The sequence below is a fragment of the Cervus elaphus genome, chromosome X, assembly GCF_910594005.1.
Source record: "Cervus elaphus chromosome X, mCerEla1.1, whole genome shotgun sequence".
NCBI classification, from domain to species: Eukaryota; Metazoa; Chordata; class Mammalia; order Artiodactyla; family Cervidae; genus Cervus; species Cervus elaphus.
Window position 1 is genome coordinate 107,441,938 of NC_057848.1, and position 23,151 is coordinate 107,465,088.

General features: G+C 35.4%; 1 protein-coding gene across 1 annotated transcript in view; it reads left to right on the forward strand.

Moving 5' to 3' along the window:
• The window catches only part of ABCB7 (ATP binding cassette subfamily B member 7), a 133,793-nt gene that overhangs the window by 95,550 nt on the left and 15,092 nt on the right, over positions 1 to 23,151 (forward strand). The window contains exons 5-14 of the mRNA XM_043895839.1: positions 10,614 to 10,746; positions 11,821 to 12,089; positions 12,664 to 12,752; positions 12,845 to 12,932; positions 13,776 to 13,950; positions 14,871 to 15,028; positions 15,590 to 15,753; positions 15,908 to 16,037; positions 18,853 to 19,024; positions 21,155 to 21,258. Coding sequence (XP_043751774.1) covers positions 10,614 to 10,746; positions 11,821 to 12,089; positions 12,664 to 12,752; positions 12,845 to 12,932; positions 13,776 to 13,950; positions 14,871 to 15,028; positions 15,590 to 15,753; positions 15,908 to 16,037; positions 18,853 to 19,024; positions 21,155 to 21,258 — 1,482 coding nt within the window. The remainder of the gene's footprint in view (positions 1 to 10,613; positions 10,747 to 11,820; positions 12,090 to 12,663; positions 12,753 to 12,844; positions 12,933 to 13,775; positions 13,951 to 14,870; positions 15,029 to 15,589; positions 15,754 to 15,907; positions 16,038 to 18,852; positions 19,025 to 21,154; positions 21,259 to 23,151) is intronic.

Consider the following 23,151-nt stretch of genomic DNA (forward strand, 5'->3'; position numbering starts at 1 on the left):
GAGTTGGCTTCTCTAATTCAATGTAATGTCTTTGTCATTCATGCAAGTTGCTGCTTCTATCACTAGTTTATTCTCTTTTATTAATGAACAGTATCCCATAGTTTGGATATACTTGAGTTTATTGATCCATTTACCTGCTGACGGACATTTTGTTTCTTTCCACACTCTTGGCAATTATAACTAGAATTGCTGTAAACACTCAAGTACAGGTGTTTGTGTGAATCTGAGTTTTCATTTCTCCAGTATAAATACTTAGGAGTGGAATTGCTGGGTTATGGTAAGTGTATTTTTAACTCTATAAGAAACTGCCAGGTTAATTTCTAAAGTGGCTGTTTGTCTTTCCATTAGCAATATATGAGAGTTTCAGTTGCTTCACTTCTTTTTATTGTGCATGCATGCTAAGTTGCTTCAGTCGTGTTCGACTCTTTGCAACCCTTTGGACTGTAGCCCCCCAGGCTGTTCTGTCCCTTGGGTTCTCTAAGCAAGAAAACTGGATTTGGTTGCCATGCCCTCCTCCAGGGCATCCTCCAGACCCAGGGATTGAAAGACTCATGTCTCCTGCATTGGCAGGGAGTTCGTTACCACTGGCACCACCTGGGATGTTGTTCCTTAGGTTGGTGCAAAAGTAACTGTGGTTTTTGCATTGTTGAAATTTACCTTTGATATTGGAATACATTCTTAAATAAATGTGGTTATGTTATACATCATATTAATGCACATCTCTCACTTTATGTTTTTTGCTGATAACTTATTACTTGCTGTTTATTTTATATTTACTTTAAACTATGGAAATGATGTTAGACAAAAATCAAATTCAAGTGATTTTCTTATTCAAGTTCAAAATGGGTTGTAAAGCAGTGGAGAGAACTCAAAACATCAGCAATGCATTTGGCCCAGGAACACCTAATGAATGTACAGTACAGTGGTGGTTCAAGATGTTTTTGCAAAGGAAACAAGAGCCTTGAAGATGAGGAGCATAGTGGCCGGCCATTGAAAATTGACAGTGACCAGTTGAAAGCAGTCATTGAAGCTGATCCTCTTACAACTACATGAGAAGTTGCTGAAGAACTCAGTGTCAACCATTCTGCGGTCGTTTGGCATTTGAAGCAAATTGGAAAGGTGAAAAAGCTCAATAAGTGGATGCTTCATGAGCTGATCAAAAAAAAAAAGTTGTCATTTTGCGTGTCGTATTCTCTTATTCTGTGTAACAACAATGAACCATATCTTGATCAGATTGTGACACGTGATGAAAAGTGAATTTTATATGACAACTGATGATGACCAGCTCAGCGGTTGAACCAAGAAACAGCTCCAAAGCATTTCCCAATGCCAAACTTGCACCAAAATGAGGTCATGGTCATTGTTTGGTGTTCTGCTGCTAGTCTGATCCACTACAGCTTTCTGAATTCTGACAAAACTATTACATCTGAGAAGTATGCTCAGCAAATCAGTGAGATGCACCAAAAACTGCAATGCCTGCAGCCAGCATTGGTCAACAGAAAGAGCCCAGGTCTTCTCCATGACAATGTCTGGCTGCACGTTGCACAACCAGTGCTTCAGAGTTTGAATGAATTTGGTTATGAAGTTTTGCCTCATCCATCATATTCACCTGACCTCTCATCAACTGATTACCACTTTTTCAAGTATCTTGACACCATTTTTGCAGGGAAAATGATTCCACAACCAGCAGGCGCAGAAAATACTTTCCAAAAAGTTTGTTGAAACCTGAAGCACAGATTTTTATGGTATAAGAATAAACAAACTAACTCCTCATTGGCAAAAATGTATTGATTGTAATGGTTCTTATTTTGATTAATAAAGATGTATTTGAGCCTAGTTATAATGATTTAAAGTTCATGGTCTAAAACCACAATTACGTTTGCACAAACCTAGTACTACCCTTAGTATCATCAGGCATAGTGCTTTCTTGTGGCTTTAATATACATTTCCCTAATGGCTAATGATGTTGAATATCTTTGCTTGTGCTTTGTTGCCATCCATATGTCCACTTTGATGAAGTGTCTGTGCAAATGTTTTGTCCATTTTTATTTGGACTGTTGTTTCTACTGTTGAGTTTAGTGAATTATTTATATATTCTGTATGAGACCTTTCTCAGATATATAATTTGCAAATATTTTCTCCCAGTGTATAGCTTGTTTTTCAGTTCCCTTAATAGTATCTTATATAGAATAAATGTTTTAAATTTTAATAGGTTTCAGTTCATCATTTTTTTCTTTATGGATTATGCTTTGGTGGTTATGTCTAAGAACTATTTGCCTAACTTAAGGTCATTAAGATTTTTCCCTGTGTTTTCATCTAAAAGTTATATTTACATTTAGATCTATGTTCCATTTTGCATTAATTATTGTTTTGCTTTTAAATGAAGTTTCATGGTTTTGTCTGGTTGTTCCTACATGAAGGCTCTCCTCTCCCCACTGAATTTTCTTTGTTTCCTATTGCTGCTATAACAACTTTTCAAAAATTTAATACTTAGACAACACAAATTTATTGTCTTATGTTTCTAAAGGTCAGGAGTCCAAAATTAGATTTCACTGGATCAAAATAAAGACATTTAGCAGGATTGTGCTCCCTCCGAGTCTCTTGGGAGAGGATCAGTTTCCTTGCCTTTTCCAGCTTCTGGGCTTCCCTGATAGCTCAGTTGGTAAAGAATCCACCTGCAATGCAGAAGACCCCCATTCAATTCCTGGGTTGGGAAGATCTGCTGGAGAAGGAATAAGCTACCCACTTGAGTATTCTTGGGGCTTCCTTGTGGCTCAGCTGGTAAAGAATCTGCTGCAGTGTGGGAGACCTGGTTTTGATCCCTGGGTTGGGAAGATCCCCTGGAGAAGGGAAAGGCTATCCACTCCAGTATTCTGACCTGGAGAATTCCTTGAACTGTATAGTCCATGGTGTCCCAGAATTGGACATGACTGAGCGACTTTCACTTTCACTTCCAGCATCTAGAAGTCACCTGCATCGTTTGGCTTGAGGCCCCTTCCTCCATCTTAAAGCTAGCAGCATCTTCAGTCTTCTTGACTCTTAACTCTTGGATTCTGTAGTCATATCGTTTTTTTCTTTACTTTGGCCCTCCTACTTCCCACTTGTAAGGACCTTTTTGATTATATTTGGCCCACCTAGATAATCCAGAATACTCTCCCCAGCTCATATTCTTTAGTTTAATCACATCTGCAAAGTCCATTTTACCATGTAAGGTAGCATCTTCTAGTTTCTGGATATTAGTACATGGAGATATTTAGGGAGCCATTATTCTTTCTCAGATAGATAGATAGTTGTATGTCATCATTTTCTGAATTCTGTTTCTTTGATCTATGTGTCTCTCCATTCATCACCACCACAATGCCTTCCATATTGTAGTTTTATAGTTCATCTTAAAGAGAGGTAGTATGGTTCTTCTGATTTTTTCCCCAAAATTATTTTGACTTTTCTAGTTTCTTTTCTTCAATCATTGCTACAAACAAGCTGGATGGGACTTTTAAATGGATTTTTAATAAATCTCTAGAGCAATTGGGGAAAATTGATGCCCCCTACTATGTTGATTCTTACAGTTGATGAACACAGTATGTCTCCCCATTTATTTAGATCTTCTGTAATTTATTTCATATGCATTTGTAGCTTTCAACATATAGATACTGTACATATTTTAATAGATCAGTGGTTCCAATTGGGGTGATTTTGTCCTTCAGGGTACATTTGGCAGTATCTAGGGCTTCCCTGGTAGCTCAGACAATAAAGAATCTGCCTGCAGTGCAGGAGACCCAGGTTCAGTCCTGGGTCAGGAAGATCCCCTGGAGAAGGGAATGGCAACCCACACCAGTGTTCTTGCCTGGAGAATTCCATGAACAGAGGGGCCTGGCAGGCTACAGTCCATGGGTCACAAAGAGTTGGACACAATGACTGAAACTTTAACACTTTAGAGGCATTTTATTGGTCACATTTGCACAGTGCTGGGGAGTGCTACTAGCTTGTGGTCAGTAGAGGTTAGACACTAAACATCCTGAAGTACACAGAACAGCCCCTCCCATAAGAAAAAATTATCTATTGAAACATCCCACCCTCGGCTTCTCCCACAGAGTCCAAAAGTCTGTTCTGTACATCTGTGTCTCTTTTTCTGTTTTGCATATAGGGTTATCATTACTATCTTTCTAAAGTATGACAAAACCCACTACAATATTATAAAGTAATTAGCCTCCAACTAATAAAAATAAATGAAAAAAAATAAAAACCAAAAAAAAAAAAAGAAAAAATTATGTAAATGTCAGTAGTGCTGAAGGTTGAGAACCCCTGGGTTTATACTTAAGAATTTGTTTTTGTGGCGGGGGGTGTTGTAAATTTTTAAAAATTTTGGTTTCCAGTTGTTCATTGCTTGTTTATTGATACATTGATAATTGTTCATTTATATTGCCTATTATAATGTTGATTGTATTGGTAATTACTGATGTATTCAGAGTTTGGGCTACCATTTTATTTTTGAGAGCTGACCTGAGTTGAGTTTGTTTATCTTAATTTATTTATTTTTAATTGGAGAATAATTGCTTTACAATATTAAGTTGGTTTCTGCCATATATCAACATGAATCAACTATAGGCGTATGTATGTCCCCTTCCTCTTAAACCTCCCTCCCATACCCCACTCCATCCTCCCTCCACCCGCCCCCCCCAAGTAGTCAGAGAGCCCCAGATTTGAACTGCTTCCTTGGGAACAGGGAATTCCCTCCAGCTATCTGTTTTACATGTGGTAATACATATGTTTCAATGCTGCTCTCTCTATTTGTCTCACCCTCTCCTTCCCCCACTGTGTCCACAAATCTTTTCTCTATGTCTGCATCTCTGTTACTCCCCTGCAAATAGGTTCATCAGTACCATTTTTCTAGATTCTATATATATGTATTAATACATGATATTTGTTTTTCTCTTTCTGAATTACTTCACTCAGTAAAATAGGCTCTAGGTTCATCCACCTTATTAGGACTGACTCAAATGTGTTCCTTTTTGTGGCTTAGTAATATTCCATTGCATATATGTACCATGACTTCTTTATCCATTCATCTGTCGATGAACAACTAGGTTCCTTCCATGTCCTAGCTATTGAAAATAGTGGTCTTCCATTTTATTATTTGTTTTCTGCTAGTTGTCTCTTTATTTTGTTGCTTTGTTTCACCTTTCCTACCATATTTTGCATTATTTGAACAGGTTTTACTATCCCATTTTATCTATTGTGCCTTTTGGTCTATCTCTTTGTATAAGTTTTTAGTAGTTGCTCTAGGAATTATACTTTTCACAATCTACTTAGAATCAGTACATTATCGCTTCAAGTGAAATGTAAAAAACCTTACCACCCTCTAAGACCCCCTTTATGTTTACAAATCATTTTATGTGTTACATCTGCATACATTGAAAACCCTATCAGTCAGTGTTTTAATTTTTGCTTTAAACCATCAAATGTATTTTATAGAACTTAAGAATATGCTACTATATTTGCTTAGATATTTACCATTCCTGTTACTTTTCCTTCAATCCTAATGTTCTGGGATTCATACTGCTTCTATTAGCATTTCCCATGAGTATGAAGTCTGCTGTTAATGAATTCTTATTTGTTTTCTTTGCTCTGAGAATGTGTTGCTATTCCCTTCATTTCTGAAGGCTAATTTGTGGTGATAGGATTTTGGTTGACAGTTCTTTTACCACTTGAAAAATGCCACTTCCTGCTAGCTTCCCTGGAAATCTTCTGTCTTCAAATTGTTTTTCTCTTATACTTAATGTATTATTTGTGTCTAGCTCTTTTAGTAGTTTTTTGTCTTTAACTTTTAGAAGTTTAATGTTGATGTGTCTAATTGTGGATTTCTTTGGATTTATCCCTATTTGTGGTTGCTCAGCTTCTTGAATTCTTGGGTTTGTTTTTGCCAAATTAGAGGAGTTTTTGTTTCTTTGAATTCATTTTCCAGTTTCACAATTTTTCTCTTATTCTTCTGGCACTCTGAAAAGGAATGCTAGATCTTTTCTTATGGCCCCTTAGGTTTCTGGGTCTTGTTTACTGGCTTTTTTTAAAGTCTATTTTCTCTCGGTTGTTCATATTTGGTAATTTCTATTGTTCTATCTTCAAGTTTACATATTCTTTCCTTTGTTCTCATCATTCTGCCATGGATCCCATCCATTCAGGTTTTTTTACTTCAGTTATATTTTTCAGTTTCAGATTTTTCATTTGTTTCTTTTATCTCTATTTGCTGAGACATTCTATTTTTGTTGATTTAAGCATGTTTATAAATGTTCCTTGAAGTACTTTTATGATAGCTACTTTGAAATTCTAGTCAGGTAGTTCTAATATTTCTGTCTATTGCATTTTCTTATTCAAGTTGCTATCTTAGACATTCTTGGGATGATGAGTGATTTTTTTATTGAAACCTAGGCATTTGGGGTACTATGAGACTGAATCTCATTTAAATCTTTCTGTTTAGCAGGCCTCTCATGACACTGCTCTGCAAATGGGTTTGAAAGTCCTGGTTCTTACCTTGGCCTCCATTGTTTCCTAGGGAAAGGGACTCCTCATGACTCTAGGTGGGATAGGAATTCAGGTGCCTCAGTAGGATGAAAGACAAACTATGTACAGGAAGAAAATATTTATAAATCACATAACCAACAGAGGGCTATATCTAGAATATAAAGAATTCCTAAAATTCAGTAGCAAAAAACAATCCGAATATAGAATGTACAAAAGACACAAACATATTTTATCAGAGAGGATATATGAATCGCAGAGAGTACACGCAAAGATGTTCAACATCTTTGCTGTTATGGAAACGCAAATTAAAACCATAATGAAATATCACTATACACCTATTAAAATAGTTTCAAAATTTAAAAAAAAAACTGTGATGATACCAAATGTTGGTGAGGATGCACAGGAATTGGATCATTCATACTTTAAAGGTAGTAATATAAACAGCCACTTTGAAAGAGTATGGCAGTGTGTTAAAAAGTTCAGTGTAGGCTTACTGTATGACTTAGCAATTACCCACTTGGGCATTTATCACAGAGAAATGAAAACATATGACCACCTGTATGAAAATGTTCATAACATCTTTATTTATAATAGCCCCAAACTAGAAGCAACCATAATATCCTTAAGATATGAGTGAGTGGTTGAATAAATTCTGCTACATCCATGGACTAGTACTCAGCAGTAAAAAGAGATGAGCTATTGATAGATGCATCATCTTTGATGAAGGAATATAAATAAGTAGCATAAGGAAGTTCTTTTGTGGTGATGGTACAGTTCTGTGTCTTTATTGTTGTGATGATTACATGGATCTGAACATGGGACAAAATTGCATAGAACCATATAGATAACACATACAAACCACACATACACTAATACACATTTTAAGATGATGAAAACTGAATGAGTTCTATAGCCTAGTTAACAGTAATGTGCCAATGTACATTGTTGGTTTTGATATTGAACTACAGCTATATAATAGATGCCATCATTAGGAGATGCTGGGTGAAGGGTTATGAGTCTCTGTACTACTTCTTCAACTTCCTGTCAGCCTATAATTATTTCAAAATGAAAAGTTAAAAAATCACAGTTGTCTGAGATGATTTAAGTCTAGTTCTGCTGAAGGCAGAATATTAGGGGGAAATCAATATTTGCCACCACCACCACCCCCAGTCCCAGAATCCACCTGCCAAAGAAGGAGACCTGAGAAACGTGGATTTGATCCCTGGGTCAGGAAAACCCCCAGAGTAGGAAATGGCAATCCACTCCAGTATTCCTGCCTGGAAAATTCCATGGACAGAGGAGCCTGGCAGGCTACAGCCCATGGGGCCACAAAGAGTCAGATATGACAGAGCAACTGAACACATCCTCAAAATATCACATTATTAGTGGAAACCACATGTAATGGTATACTAATGGTCTACATGTAGATAACATCCACATGTAATCTTTTTCATTTCTTTGGTGTTTTTCCTTTTCTTTTAAAAATTGCTTTTATTAGGAAGCTGACAGTAATCAATAGTTATCATTACAGGTAGTGTATGTTCTTAGCACTGTGCTAACTGCAGACAGATGACATTCAAATTCTTTATATGCTTATAAGGATGCTCCCAATTTGACCAAAAGCAAATATGTTTTCAAAAAAATAAAATTGCACAATTTTCTTGGTGATACATTAGTTTCAGTGATGATTTACTCTAAGTATGGCAAAGATATAATGGGCTATGCATTGTGAGAATTGCATGCTAGCTGTAACTATCACTTTTTCTTGCACTCAAAAGTGTGGTGGTGTTTTAGTTGCTAAGTCATGACTGATTCTTACAACTCCATGAACTTTAGCCTGCCAGGCTTCTCTGTCCATTTGATTTCTCTGGCAAGAATGCTGGAGTAGGTTGCCATTTTCTTCTCCAGGGGAAGTTCCTGACCCAGAGATTGAACCGTGTCTCCTGCATTGCAGGCAGATTCTTTATCATTGAGCCACCAAAGAGTCCCTGGTATACTGGAATGCAAGTGAGGGGATTTAGCCTTATTATACAGAAAACCTGGAATCTGTTCAAATTTATTTAAATTACTTGTGCAGATTTATTTAAATACTTTTCATCTGTTACCAGCTGTAACTGGTTTAAGCATTACACTTAAGAAGAGTATCCATTTAGGGTGGTGGTGGTGGTGGTTTAGTCATTAAGTCATATCCGACTCTTGCGACCCCATGGACTGTAGCCTGCCAGGCTCCTCTGTCCGTGGGATTCTCCAGGCAAGAATACTGGAGTAGGTTGCCATTTCCTTCTCCATTCATTTTAGGGTACAAAAGTAATTAAATACTATTGGCCCTGCTGTATAAGCTGCTGATATGCTTATGGTATACTGCAAAAAATTCTAAATTTCAGAGTGGACCTGGATTTTAATTCCAGCCCCGCTGCTTACTAAGCAAGTCATTAAAAATCATAGAACCTGAGTTTTCTCAATTTTAGAGGTAATACCCATTTCATTCAGCTCTCACCTTTGTGATAGGTACCTAGGCACCATTGCTGACTTGTATAGCTATTTTTACAAAATGTTTGTTGCAAAAGGTTTCCACTGAGTTATCCATACACATGCACCTGGAGATAAAGTGAGTGATAAATATATGATAAAAATTATAAATGCTGTGCTTTAAACTATAAAAAAAGAAAGGTCAGAAAATAGAAAGTGCCAAAAGGGCTGAAGATTTTAGAAAAGGTGTCATGATGGGAATGAGATTCAAAGTGGATTTTAAAGAACAAAGTGGAGAGGTAAATTGAGCAGGGAGACCATTTCAAGTAGAAGCAAAATGCCTAAGAATATATGATTATATGGGAATCAGAATTTAGAAATTTTTATGTTACTTGAAACCAACTGTTTATTAAATTATATTTGGGAAGTTATAAATCTTAAAGTTTTAAGCAATTTTTTCCATAGCATTGAATTTTAAAAATATTCCAACATCTGCTGTCTATTTTAATGATATTAAATGTTACAGTACCTACTTGGTTGCTAAGACACTTTTATACATTTGAAATCTTGATTGGTAAGGTTTATGTAGTTCTTGTCAGTTGTAGCTAATCTTAGGTTTATTGACCATATTCTTTCTGTTTATCAAAGATGAATGATATAATAATGGAACTAACGAGAACTGGGATTTCATTGTTTTTGTTAAGTCTTATAAAATTGTTTTCACATTATTAATGTATATGAATTTAATTTCTTCAAAGAAAACGGCCAGCTTTACCAACTTCCTTTTTCTAAATGACGGTTAGTGTTTTTAACAGTTTATAACTTTATAGAAAATTTGAAATATGAGTGATTGACTAACTTATCTTGAATATATGAAAGCATTGTACCCCTAATTTTTTTTTTTTTGGTGTATTCTCATGGAGAAATAGGTTGGTGTTTGAAAATTTAGTTTGGTATTCATTGGGTTTTGTTTTATATGGTATTGGAGCGAAGGGATTTTTTCTGGGGCAAATATATCTATCAGTGTTGTTTCTTTTTCCCCTGCCAGTGGTGAATGAATCAGCCACAGATACTTATAATTTATCTGCTTTTGAGATCTTTTTTGCTGTGTAATTTCAGTTTTACCATTGTTTTGGTGAATAAATAATTTTACACATATTTATTGAATACCTTCTACCTACAAAGCATTGTACTCAATGTAAGTGGGACAGAAAGAGGAATATGATATAGACTGTCAAGAATCTGGTAGAAAAGAAAAATATATACACAAATAACTATAACATAAGGCAATTTGCTGTATGTGCCATGAGCTCTGTAGGATTTTAGATAACAAAGAAAGCATTTTTGAGTGGATGATCAGGGGTGATTTCATGGAGGTGGGAGCATTTGACTAATGCACATAGCTTGTAAACGAATATTAACATGACAGTCAGTGTGAGGTAGGAATCCTGAAATGACGGCTCTCCCACTGCCAAAGATTTTATCTTTATAAACTGGGAAAAATGATTCCATGGTAAATGTTTAATATCTAAACATTCCCATAAATGCTAGTTTAAGGTAAAATATTTGTACTTTTGTAAAAAATATAATTTGTATATGATGGATAATTGCTACTTTTATGTTTTTAGGCCATGAATATTGTGGTTCCCTTCATGTTTAAATATGCTGTAGACAGCCTCAACCAGATGTCGGGAAACATGCTGAACCTGAGTGATGCACCAAATACAGTTGCAACCATGGCAACAGCAGTTCTGATTGGCTGTATGTGTGGTTCTTTAATCTGTCTACAGGTGTTGACTTTCTTCAAGAGGGTTTCATCATACTTGAGCATATGACCTTTTACCACAAACACAACTTAGCATTTTGGATATTTGTGTTATGTGCAAGTTTTTTTTGATAGGTGATTTTGAAATGTTCTTTGTATGATATACTTTCCAAAAATTATATAATAAAAGTTTCCAAGTTCTAGAAAGCAATAACATGAAATAAGACATTAAATTCATAACAACCACTTCTAATAGACTCCCTATAAGATATCTTTTTAGTAAGACTATAGTTATATTCTTGCTGCTGTTGTTAGCTTTTAAACAGGAAATGGCTAAATAATGATATATGTGTATTAATATGTTTTTAAATTATATTCAGTAGCCATGACACAGATCTGCAATTTATAAAGAATATAATGCTTTGTGTCCCCATGCCATAGAAAGGATACTCTGTGAGATTCAGACCTGAGTTGGGGCATGCTTAGTCAAAGCACTTGGATTTTTCAGGATATCAGTTTTATCATTTGTTTCTTGGGGGAATTGAATTAGATCTTAAAACCTCAACAGATACTGTGCATTTATCTATAATAAGACCTTATGGGCTCAGTTCAGTTGAGTTCAGTTGCTCAGTCATGTCCGACTCTTTGCTACCCTGTGGACTGCAGCACACCAGGCCTCCCTGTCCATCACCAACTCCCAGAACCTACTCAAACTCATGTCCATTGAGTCGGTGATGCCATCCAACCATCTCATCCTCTGTCGTCCCTTTCTCCTCCTTCCTTCAATCTTTCCCAGTATCAGGATCTTTGGGGTTGCTATTTAGTAAAAGTATTTACTTGGAAAAAATCTTTCAACATCTGGAACCTTATGGGGGTAAATAACAATGAAAGATTTTCATAGTGGTGGAAATTAATACTCACTAAGCTAGATGTTTTCTAGGTTTCTTTTAGTGTAAGTATTCTGTGATATGCTCATTCATTGTAAAAACATTTTCTGAGCCCTTGCCATTTTTTGCACTGCAACAATTCTAATGTTTTTGCACCCCATTCTTTCTTGAATGTATTGTTAGATGGTGTATCAAGAGCGGGAGCTGCCTTTTTTAATGAAGTTCGAAATGCAGTATTTGGCAAGGTAGCCCAAAATTCAATCCGAAGAATCGCCAAAAATGTCTTTCTCCATCTTCACAACCTGGATCTGGCTTTCCACCTGAGCAGACAGACAGGAGCTTTATCAAAGGCTATTGACAGAGGGACAAGGGGTATTAGTTTTGTCCTGAGTGCTTTAGTATTTAATCTTCTTCCCATCATGTTTGAGGTGACTCTTGTCAGTGGTGTTTTGGTAAGTAAAACATTTTTCATGACAACCTTTTATCATGCATTCTTGTTAGTAGATGTTTAGTACCTGAAGCTTTTGTACTGTTGCATGCTGATGATTTTAAAGCAAAATTCCATGATGCCTGAAGGATTATGCAGTTTAATTATTTTGCCATAAGCTTCATGGGACTGTATCTAAAGTCTTTTATCATGTTGTTATTGTAAAGAGTTGTTCAGTTCTACACATAGATCAGTCATTTAGCTAATGCTTGCAGTTTTTTTGTTGTTAGCAGACATTATGGTATATGAATTTGGACTGGTATGCTCAGGTTATCTAGGTTTCTTGCTATTCACCATTCATAACATTTTAGGCATAATGATTCACCATTTCATATTTTATAATAAAAGTATGTGTATAACTTAAAGTTGGTTTTCTAAGGTATTTGTTTTCTTACTTAGTTTTCCATATATACAACTTTATACCAACATATTTTTAATTAGAATCTTTGAGGTTTGTTATTATATATTATAAACTATTTGACAGGAATAATGACTAAGCTCATTTCTTTTTTTTTTTTTTTTTTTTTTGCCTTTTCCAGTATTATAGATGTGGTGCCCAGTTTGCATTGGTGACCCTTGGGACACTTGGTGCATACACAGCATTCACAGTTGCCATCACACAGTGGAGGTAAGGTATTCCCCAGAGGTCAGTCAAGGTGAAGAAATTAGTTATGCTTCTATAGAAGACATTCCATACCTATGCACATCTTTGTCTTACAGAACTAAATTTAGAATAGAAATGAACAAAGCAGATAATGATGCAGGCAATGCTGCCATAGACTCGCTGCTGAATTATGAAACTGTGAAGGTAATATGTTTAATTTGACTTTTTCTTCCTTTCACACTGCACTAAGATTTGTTCTGCCATTTAATATTATAGGTGCTGTAAGTTAGAGCTGCAGATTAGGATAGGATCTCTTGGTATGATGAAATAATAGTACTTTATTGTTTTTCTTTTATTTAGGAATTCCCCTTTCTTTCTACTTCATTTTTTTGTGTGGCACCATCAGAACTTTACCTTCTAAATTAATTTATAAGTGGTATAAATAATTTATAAGTGATAGTATAGTTAGCATTTGATTCAGAATGCACACTGAGATTTGACTCTCTATCCTTCATAGTGCCTAGCATAGTGCTTTTCACTAATTCTTTCATTTATTTGTTCATTTTTCCATTTAACAAACATTACTGAATGCCTCTTGTATGCAAAGCACTATGCTGTCTTGTAATGAGGAGGGCAGTAAAATCAATGATTGCTGTTTAATTCTTGCCCTCCCAGAATTTGCTAAGCATTGGGAGAGTTAAAGTATGCAAGTGATGACACAAAAAGGCATAATGTGGTGGGGGCAATGAAATTGTGAATTCAGAGAGTCTCAGGGGATCAAGGGAAGACTTTGTGAAGGAAGTCCCTTGACAGCTTTTATAGATCTGGATTTAAATTAACTAGGCATTCTTTAAATATTTCGGGGATGAATTTTATGGACTTTTAAAATACTGTCCATTGTGGAAAACTGCAGGCATAGGCATACCATAGTCCAATGTAGTGAAAGTCAGTTTTTAAAATTTCCTGTGCAATACAAAATTGTATCCATAAATGAAGTCTGATTCCAATTATACTTGTATATAATTGCTATTTTTATGTATTTTGTAGTATTTTAATAATGAAAATTATGAAGCACAAAGATATGATGGATTTTTGAAGACATATGAAGCTGCTTCATTGAAAAGTACCTCTACTCTGGCTATGCTGAACTTTGGTCAAAGTGCTATTTTCAGTGTTGGCTTAACAGCCATAATGGTGCTCGCCAGTCAGGGAATTGTGGCAGGTAATAGATCTGTGGTTTTCATGTTTGTCAGTGTTTTACTTCACCTTTATAAATAAATATTAGTGAAAGGAATATGTATTTTAGTCTTAAATATAAAGCATATTTAATACAGTACTATAACATCCTTGGAGTACTTTCATTTTTGTATCACAATATGTTTTCTTGATGGTATGTTGTTTTCTTTTGTTTAATGCTACAAATTTAGCACTGATTTTTTCATTGATTGGGATTGCTGTTTGTGGGGCTTCAATCTGATTCTTTTAGGAGTAATATACTTTTTAGTATCTAATATTTCTAATTTCTCTTGTGGACCTGGAAAGAAGTGTAATTAGTGTTTAGTCCAAAGGACTAAAGTGTGAAAAGTCTTATAAAAAAATTACTAGTAACGCTTTTATCTATTGGCTGTTCATTTGTAAAACATTTCAAAAATAAATAATATCCCTGCCTCTTTTCTGTAACTTGCCTGCTCAGTTAGGATTCTTTCATTCACTATGACCTTAATATATGATTGATCATTCCCAATCATGATATCCATTTGCTCCAATGTTTTAATTTATACTTTTAAAAAATCCTACTTTATATTATGCTAGTATCTTAGGAAGAATGGAAGGATTTTCAGCCTTCCATTTCAGTCTGCATTTTTAAACCATTCTTTCTGTTTTTTTTAAACCATTCTTTTTTCTTATATATCATATGTAGTGTATGGGTAGGCTTTTCCCATTCCACTTAGCACATATTTAGTTCCCTATATTCCTAAATCATGGGTTAAAATGCTTTGGAATTAGAGTAAGCCTTACCATTACTGATTATGTATGTTTTGAACTGTATTCCACAGTAATAAACTGTAAACTTCTTTATCTTAAACTGGAAAGTTCATGACATCTAAAGTATTTTTTTTTCTCTACCAACTGCATATTAAGGTACCCTTACTGTTGGAGATTTAGTAATGGTGAATGGACTGCTTTTTCAGCTTTCATTACCCCTTAACTTTCTGGGAACTGTATACAGAGAGACTAGACAAGCACTTATAGATATGAACACCTTGTTTACTCTACTCAAGGTAGACACCCGAATTAAAGTAAGTAATGTATTTAATACCTTTTTTAAAGCATATAAGCATCATCCCATAATGGTATTATTCTGGGATAACAGTCTTATATCACCATGTTAGCAAACTAACTTATCTTTTGCAGGAATTTGGACTATAATGTGTATTAAAAGGCTGTTACAGCTTTTACTTCTATGTTTAGAAACCTTACAACATTAGCAAAGAATTTTATACCTAGACACTAAACTTTGTTAACTTCAATTATTTGTATTTGCACTTGATTTACTTTTGCTAATAATGATACAAAATGTTATTGCCTCTCCTTATAGTCTCAACCTCCTTTCTCCCCTGCCCACCATCTCTCTTCCTCCCCAAAACAAATTGATCAGAAATCAGAGCATTCAGGATTTTTGCCTTAGCAGTGAGGGAAAAAACAGATCTTTAAAAGCATGCATAGAAGTGGTCTAACTCCACTTATAAACTTTCTCCTTTCCCATTATTTTCCTTTTTATCTCTGTGAATTAGAAAATTATCTGCATAGCAATACTCTAGGCGGTGTATAAAGTGGCTTTTTTTTTTCTTCCCTGCTAGGACAAAGCGATGGCATCTCCCCTTCAGATCACACCACAGACAGCTACGGTGGCCTTTGATAATGTGCATTTTGAATACATTGAGGGGCAGAAAGTCCTTAATGGAATATCTTTTGAAGTCCCTGCAGGAAAGAAAGTGGCTATTGTAGGAGGTAGTGGGTCAGGGTGGGTAATTTAGTTGTTTATAAAATTTTGCATCATTGATGATTCCCAATGTAATATTTTTTCTTTGTCATAATAAAATGATTACTGTAGTTTAAAATAGGGGTTCCTTAATGCCAGTTGGAGCTATATAACCTTTCCTTGTTTTCCATTTCAGGAAAAGCACAATAGTGAGGCTATTGTTTCGCTTCTATGAGCCTCAAAAGGGTAACATTTACCTTGCTGGTCAAAATATACAAGATGTGAGCCTGGAAAGCCTTCGGAGGGCAGTGGGAGTGGTACCTCAGGTATTTAAAAAAAGGAAAAAAACCTATTTGGGGGAATATTTGTTGGGTTGCTGGATCTTTTACTAGAATAATTTGGATCCAAGGAGTCAGTATATGTTAATTTAAGTTGGAAGCGTTAGGCCCTACAGGCCATATTCTGTTACCAAAAAACATGAATTTAAAAATCTTCATGATGGGAAGATTTTTTTTAAGCCTTAGGAAGAAAACTAAGGAAAGAACTCAGACTGGAGTCAGAACTGGATTCTAAGCCCAGCTTTAACCCTTATATGTTGTATAGTTGTGGGCCTCAGTTTCCTCATCTGTAAAATAAAGATATCATTTTTCTTATAGGACAGAATTAATATGGATTAGAGATATATGTGTAAAGCACCAAGTACAATGTCCCTCACATAACTGTTCAGTAAATGAAAACTATTATTTGAGCAGTTTTTGACATAGTAAATCTATAAAAATTATAAAACAATTTGGCTGCCAACTTCAAGTTGGTATGCCTTGTCCCCAAGTACCAAGCACAGTGCCTGACCCATAGTGAGCATTTAACAAGTATTTGCTGAGTGACTGTAGCGGGAAACAAGTTCAGAGTAAGCTCTGAGAAGATAAGGAGATAGCCTATAGGTTGTAAGCTTTTCTGATGCTGAAAGCCAATAGAAAGACCTGGGACTTAGTTGTAGCATAGGTGGTTAAGTTGCTAAGTCATGTTCAACTCTTTGCGACCCCATGGACTGTAGCCTGCCAGGCTTCTTTGTCCATATTATGTAGCTAGTAAAAGGTCCTCAAGTGATCTGACGCATGCCACTCTGCCCTGTCCTCCCTTTCACTGAGAATCCCAAATTTGGAGTGCATGAGTCACCTAGGGAGATTATTGAAATTCCAACTCCCTTTCTCACACTGTTTATGAGGGCAGTGTGAGCTTCAGAAACCTGCATTTGCGAATATGCCTCCTAGGTGATTTTGATTTAGGTGATTTGTAGACTATATGTTGAATTATTTTGAAAAATAAAGCATTTTATTCACTAAGGAAAAATATACATGGTCAATAAATGAAAGAAAAGATGCTCATCCTCATTAGAAATCTTAGTAATTAAATCAGCAGTGGTATACCACTTTTCACCTATCAGACCGTTAAAGATTTAAAAATTCATGATGTCTAGTTTGGGTAAGGCTATGTGAAATGGCCAGTCTCTTGCTGGAGGAAGCATACAGCTTTCCTGATGAGCAAATTGGCAGTATATAACAAGAGTCTGAAAAATATTTAGTCTTTATTACAGTAATTCTGTCTCTAGGAAGTTTTAGTAAGGAAATAAACAGAGAAGTGAACAGATTTTTATATGCTAAGCTGTTCATTATAGTTTGTTTATAATAGCAGAAATTAGGAACAATATAAATATCATGTTTGTAAAGAGTATTGAGTATCATGGAAAAATACTCAGATACAAAGTTTGTTGAAAAAGAATTTCCAAACAAGATGTAATATCTCCATTTTATAATATTAAATAAATATGTGTAACAGAAAAAAATTGGAGAAAATACACCAACATGTTAATAGTAGTTATTGCTGGTTGGTGGGATTATATACTGTTTAATTAACTTTTATTTTACCATACATTTTGTATTTTTAACCTTTCCAGTTAGCATTTTTTTTCTAAATAGAGAATATTTAAAAATAAGTATTTTCTCTTTGCAGAACTTTAAACTCATTGGATTGAACTACCACCTCCATACAAGAAAAGTTTATATTAGTAGTAGGTGTAAAAGTTATTAAAATATGATTTGAAATAATATATGTAACTCTAGGGCTGATTATGATATTAAAGAAGATCTTAATTGAGTGTATTGGTTAAAGTTAATCAATAGAATCATTTTGTTTCATCTTACTAACTGTTGCCTTACAACCATTGGATACTTAAAGAAAAGTGGGAGGTAGATACTCGCATTAAGTAAATTAGCTTTAGTGTGCCATGTCAGAATAAATTGAAATATCAAATGAATGCTTGCAGTGAACTTTCTCCCCCCAAATATCTATAATGCATAAATTCTTTGCTTTCTGTGCTTTAAATCCAATTGAAAAGCTTCTGAGATATTAATATATGAAAATATATTCAATTCCATTAGTAATAAGAGAAATGCCAATTTAAACAAAAACCACATTTTACCCATAAAAGTAGCAACAATGAAAACTTAATATCCAGGGTTGTTGAGGATATGGGGACCTGGCACCCTCATACATTGTTGGTTGGAGTATATGCTGTTGGAGCGTTTTTGGAAGACAGTTGGGCCATACTATCCAAGGGTAAATGTATGCTTGTAACCCATCAGTCTGCTTCTAGGAATCCTTCTTATAGAAATGCATGGGTATGTATAAGTCATTATACAATGATATTTTATTTCAATATTGTTTATAGTAGCAAAAGTTTTAACTAATATCCATCAGTATAGGAATGGATAAGATAAATATGATACATCCTTAGTATCACAGAACTGTTAAAAGGAATGAGGTATGTTTCTGTTATTGACATGAACAATCCCCAGAATGTGTTAAGTGAAAAAAACAACTTATACAGTATGGCCCCACTTTTGTTGGGGGAAAAAAGGTGTATGTTTAAGCATATAAATGTATCAGAAAAATTTGGAATGATACACAACAAATGGTTCATGGTGATTAGCTCTGGGAAGGGAAGTGGAGCGGGCATGAGGGATGATATTAATAAAAGACCCCTTTTATCACATTTTTACTCTTTATGTCTTTACTATTATTTGAATTTTAAAAATATGAAACATGCGTATCTATGTGTGTATATATATAAATCTGGTCCAGGATGCTGTCCTCTTCCATAATACCATTTACTACAACCTCTTATATGGAAACATCAGTGCTTCACCCGAGGAAGTATATGCAGTGGCAAAATTAGCTGGACTCCATGATGCAATTCTTCGGATGCCACATGGATATGACACTCAAGTAGGGGAACGAGGACTCAAGCTTTCAGGTAATCAAAGATTTTAGACCTGGCCCCCACTTATATTCACCCTTCAAACTTTAATTTGTCAGAACCATTTACTAGAAAATGTAATGACAGAGTACAAACCTAATGCTTATCTAGTCTCTTTTGGCAAGGTTCCCAGTTTCCTGTCTATCACTGTAAATAAACAGTTCAACATGCTAGAAGTAACTGTTACAAAATCATGCAGGTCTCTTTTTTTTTCACTCACAGCTGCAAACACTGTAAGTGCTTAATAGTAAGTTACTGATACATGGTGAGATCAGTGTTAACTTATTATCTTAAAGGAAAGCCAAGATCATTATTCACATTGGAAAGAAGAGTAGAGACAAGTAATTTGATAGTAAATAGTGTATCTTCTCATAGCTCAGCTGGTAAAGAATCTTCCTGCAATGCAGGAGACCCCAGTTCAATTCCTTGCCCACTCCAGTGTTCATGGGCTTCCCTGGTGGCTAAGATGGTAAAGAATCCACCTGCAATGTGGGAGACCTGGATTTGATCCCTGAGTTGGGAAGATCATGGAGGAGGGCATGGCAACCCACTCCAGTATTCTTGCAAGGAGAACCCCCATGGACAGAGGAGCCTGGCATGCTACAGCCCATGGGGTTGCAAAGAGTCGGACACGACTGAGCAACTAAGCATAGCACAGTGTATCTCCTCATAATTTCTTAGATTATTATGGGATATTTTTGATACTTTAGACTTCCTTATACTTGGTATCCTTCCTTATAGCCAGCTTCATTTTCCTGTCTTTGTTGGTTCAGTGACCAAGTAAATTTTAGGGCTTCTTCATTTTAAGTGTTTAATTATGAGATGATTATTAAGTTTTATAATGGATTATCCTAAAATGAATTTTCTTGAGGATTCATAAAAATGTTTCTTTGCCCTGAATTATTTGAATTCTGAAAGTATGATAATATCTAGTGCCTGAAAGTATTAATGTAACTCATATAAACATGCTACACTCTTTGCATTTACTCTTCATTCTAGCTTAGTTTCGGGGAGGGGCTTTATAGATTAGGGATGAGGGTAAGAAAAAGAGAATGAAAAATATCCACATAAATTTTAATGAATCTTATTTCTCATGATAAACTGGCATCACAACATTGACTAGGTACATTCTGTGTGCAAGCAGCTTGCAAGAATACTGGAGTGGGCAGCCATTCACTTCTCCAGGGGATCTTCTGACTCAGGGATCGAACCCTGGTCTCCTGCATTGCAGGCAAATTCTTTACTGTCTGAGCCACCAGGGAATCTTTTATACTTCCAACCAAAGTTTTATGTAAGACTGATGGCCTTAGACCTATGAGAGTCCCAATGAAGAAAGAAATGTTTCTTTATTTTCTTTAGAGTATATTTAGGAGTAATTGTGGGTTCATACATTGTGAAAGAAAAAGCATTGGACTGGGAATTAGTCGAGTCTTGTTCAGATTCTGCCAGAACTTGCTCTGTGACCTCGAGCAAATCACTTAACTTTTCTGGGCCTCTGTAGTCTTTCTGTTTTAAAATTCTGCTGTGCTAGAGCCCTATAGCAAAGAACTAAGGTGAAATAAGAGGTCCTAGGATACAGCCTTAACATTGAAAGAGTGCTGTGAAAATAATAGCTTTCTGTAAAAAAAAAAAAGTCTTTCAGAATACTGGATGAATGGTACTTTGTTATATTAAGAATTAAATTTAGATATTCATAGTTTCATGTCTTCAGGTTTCCAGACTTCATATATTGAATTTGTTTTTGGCTTTGTGGATTCTGTCATATTGGAATTTTTCTATCTGAAGTCACTGTTCATTGGGAAGTAATATAAAGTACATATAAAATAATGTATGTCATGAGCATATTTTTGGTGAGAGAAGTAATTCTAGAATCGAAATTGTCACCTCCCCTCTTTGTTCTTTTTGCCTGCCATGAAGTCAGAATCCAGAATTACATTAATGTTCCAGGAAATATAGTTTGTCAAGGGATATTATATATGAACATAGACTCTTAAAAATGAGTAAAATGAATAATCAAGAGTAAAAGTAAATATTGAAGGTATTACTTGGTGGTTATGATTAATGGAAAAATACTAGAAATATAAAATATGTCTTTATGTTATACTCTGTTAAAATTTTCTTTACCAGGAGGAGAAAAGCAAAGAGTAGCAATTGCAAGAGCCATTTTGAAGAACCCCCCAGTCATTCTGTATGATGAAGCTACTTCATCATTAGATTCAATTACTGAAGAGGTAAATGATGGTGAAAACATAAAACTCTTCAATTCTCATTGCTTAACTTTTTTCCAGGGAAATTTCAGTAAGTAGCTACATTCTTTCGCTTTTTGAATGAGCTTCAAAAGGAGGTGCTTAGCCCTTTTCTCTGATAAAGGAAGTGTTGATAGTAAGAATGCCAGATTATCACATATTTTAAGTCTGTTTGCAAATACATCTCCTTTTGAAACTATGTGGCACCTTTTGTTCTTATTGTATAATGCTTGCATCTTGCAAAGCTCTGGGAATCACCTAATCTGCCACATATCACACATTGAAACAAGTCATGTAAATGGTTCTGACACAGTACATACCAGAAAAACTTTCACTTATCATGGAGCAGCTCACTAAGGTGCAAACTTGGCACACACAGGCTACAGTGCTGATATCAATTTATGTTCATTTTACAACAAGTATTGTGCTACAGTGCTGGTATCAATTTATGTTCATTTTACAACAAGTATTGTGAAGCTCTAAGATGTTATGAAATTGATGTCATGGTACTACCCAGAAACCACGGTAGACTTCATGACATTTTTGTATTAAACTAAAGACTTGACGGCAGTCATAATATCATAAATGAATCCCCTTAATCTAGAACTGAAGATTGTGTCCATGGGATTTCCCAGGGAAGAATACTGGAGAGGGTTGCCATTTCCTTCTCCAAGCACTGAAGATAAGAGTGATGTAATTTGTCAGTTGCCTCCATTCACCTACATTTTACTTGAATATATAGTAAAACCATGTTGTTGAAGGATAGGGCTGAATTCAGCTTCACAACATGTATGACATATATTGATATTTGCATATGGAGTTAAGGTTCGGGGGATACTAGTTGTTCTACCATATGTTTAAAACAACTTAGTTTCCAGGTCAGTTGTTTAGCACGAGGATTTGTTCTATTTATTTATTTTAAAAATTTGAAATCTTATTTATATATTTTTTAATGGAATGACTTTTCTAAAAATTATTTTTGGTTGCACTGGGTCTTTGTTGTGATGTGCAGGCTTTCACTAGTTGTGGCAAGCAGGGGCTGCTCTTCAGTGTGGTGCTTGGGCTTCTCTTATTGTGGAGCATAGGCTCTAGACACATGGGCTCGGTAATTGCGGCTCACAGGCCCTAGAGCTCAGTACTTGTGGCATGCAGGCTCAGTAGTTGTAGTGCACAGGCTTAGTTGCTCCATGGCATGTGAAATCTTCCTGGACCAGGGATCAAACCAATGTCTCCTGCATTGGCAGGCAAATTCCTATCTACGTACCACCAGGGACATCTGACATTTTATTTTAAATATAGCATTGTGTACATGTCAATCCCAAACTCCCAATCTAACCCTACCCCCATTCTGCATATAAATATCATATGATGTTTATCTTTTTCTGACTTACTTCACTTAGTATGATAATCTTCAGGTTCATCCACGTTGCTGAAAATGGCATTATTTCATTCTTTTTAGGGGCTGAATGATATTCCATTATGTACATATACCATATCTTCTTTATCCATTCATCTGTCAATAGACATTTAGGCTGCTTCAGGCCATGACTGTTGTGTAAGCAGTGCCATAATGAACACTGGGGTGCATATATCCTTTTGAACCATTTTATTTTCCAGATTATAGGACGGAGTGAGATGGCTGGATCATATTGTAGCTCTGTTTTTAGGCTTTGAGGGAACCTCTATACTGTTAACCATAGTGGCTGTACCGTTTTACATTCCTACCAGCAGTGTAGGAAAATTCTCCTTTCATCACACCCTCTCCAGCATTTATTGTTTGTAGACTTTTTGATGATGGCCATTCTAACTATTGTGAGGTGATACCTCATTGTAGTTTTGATTTGCATAATTAGTGATGTCAAGCATCTTTTCATGTGC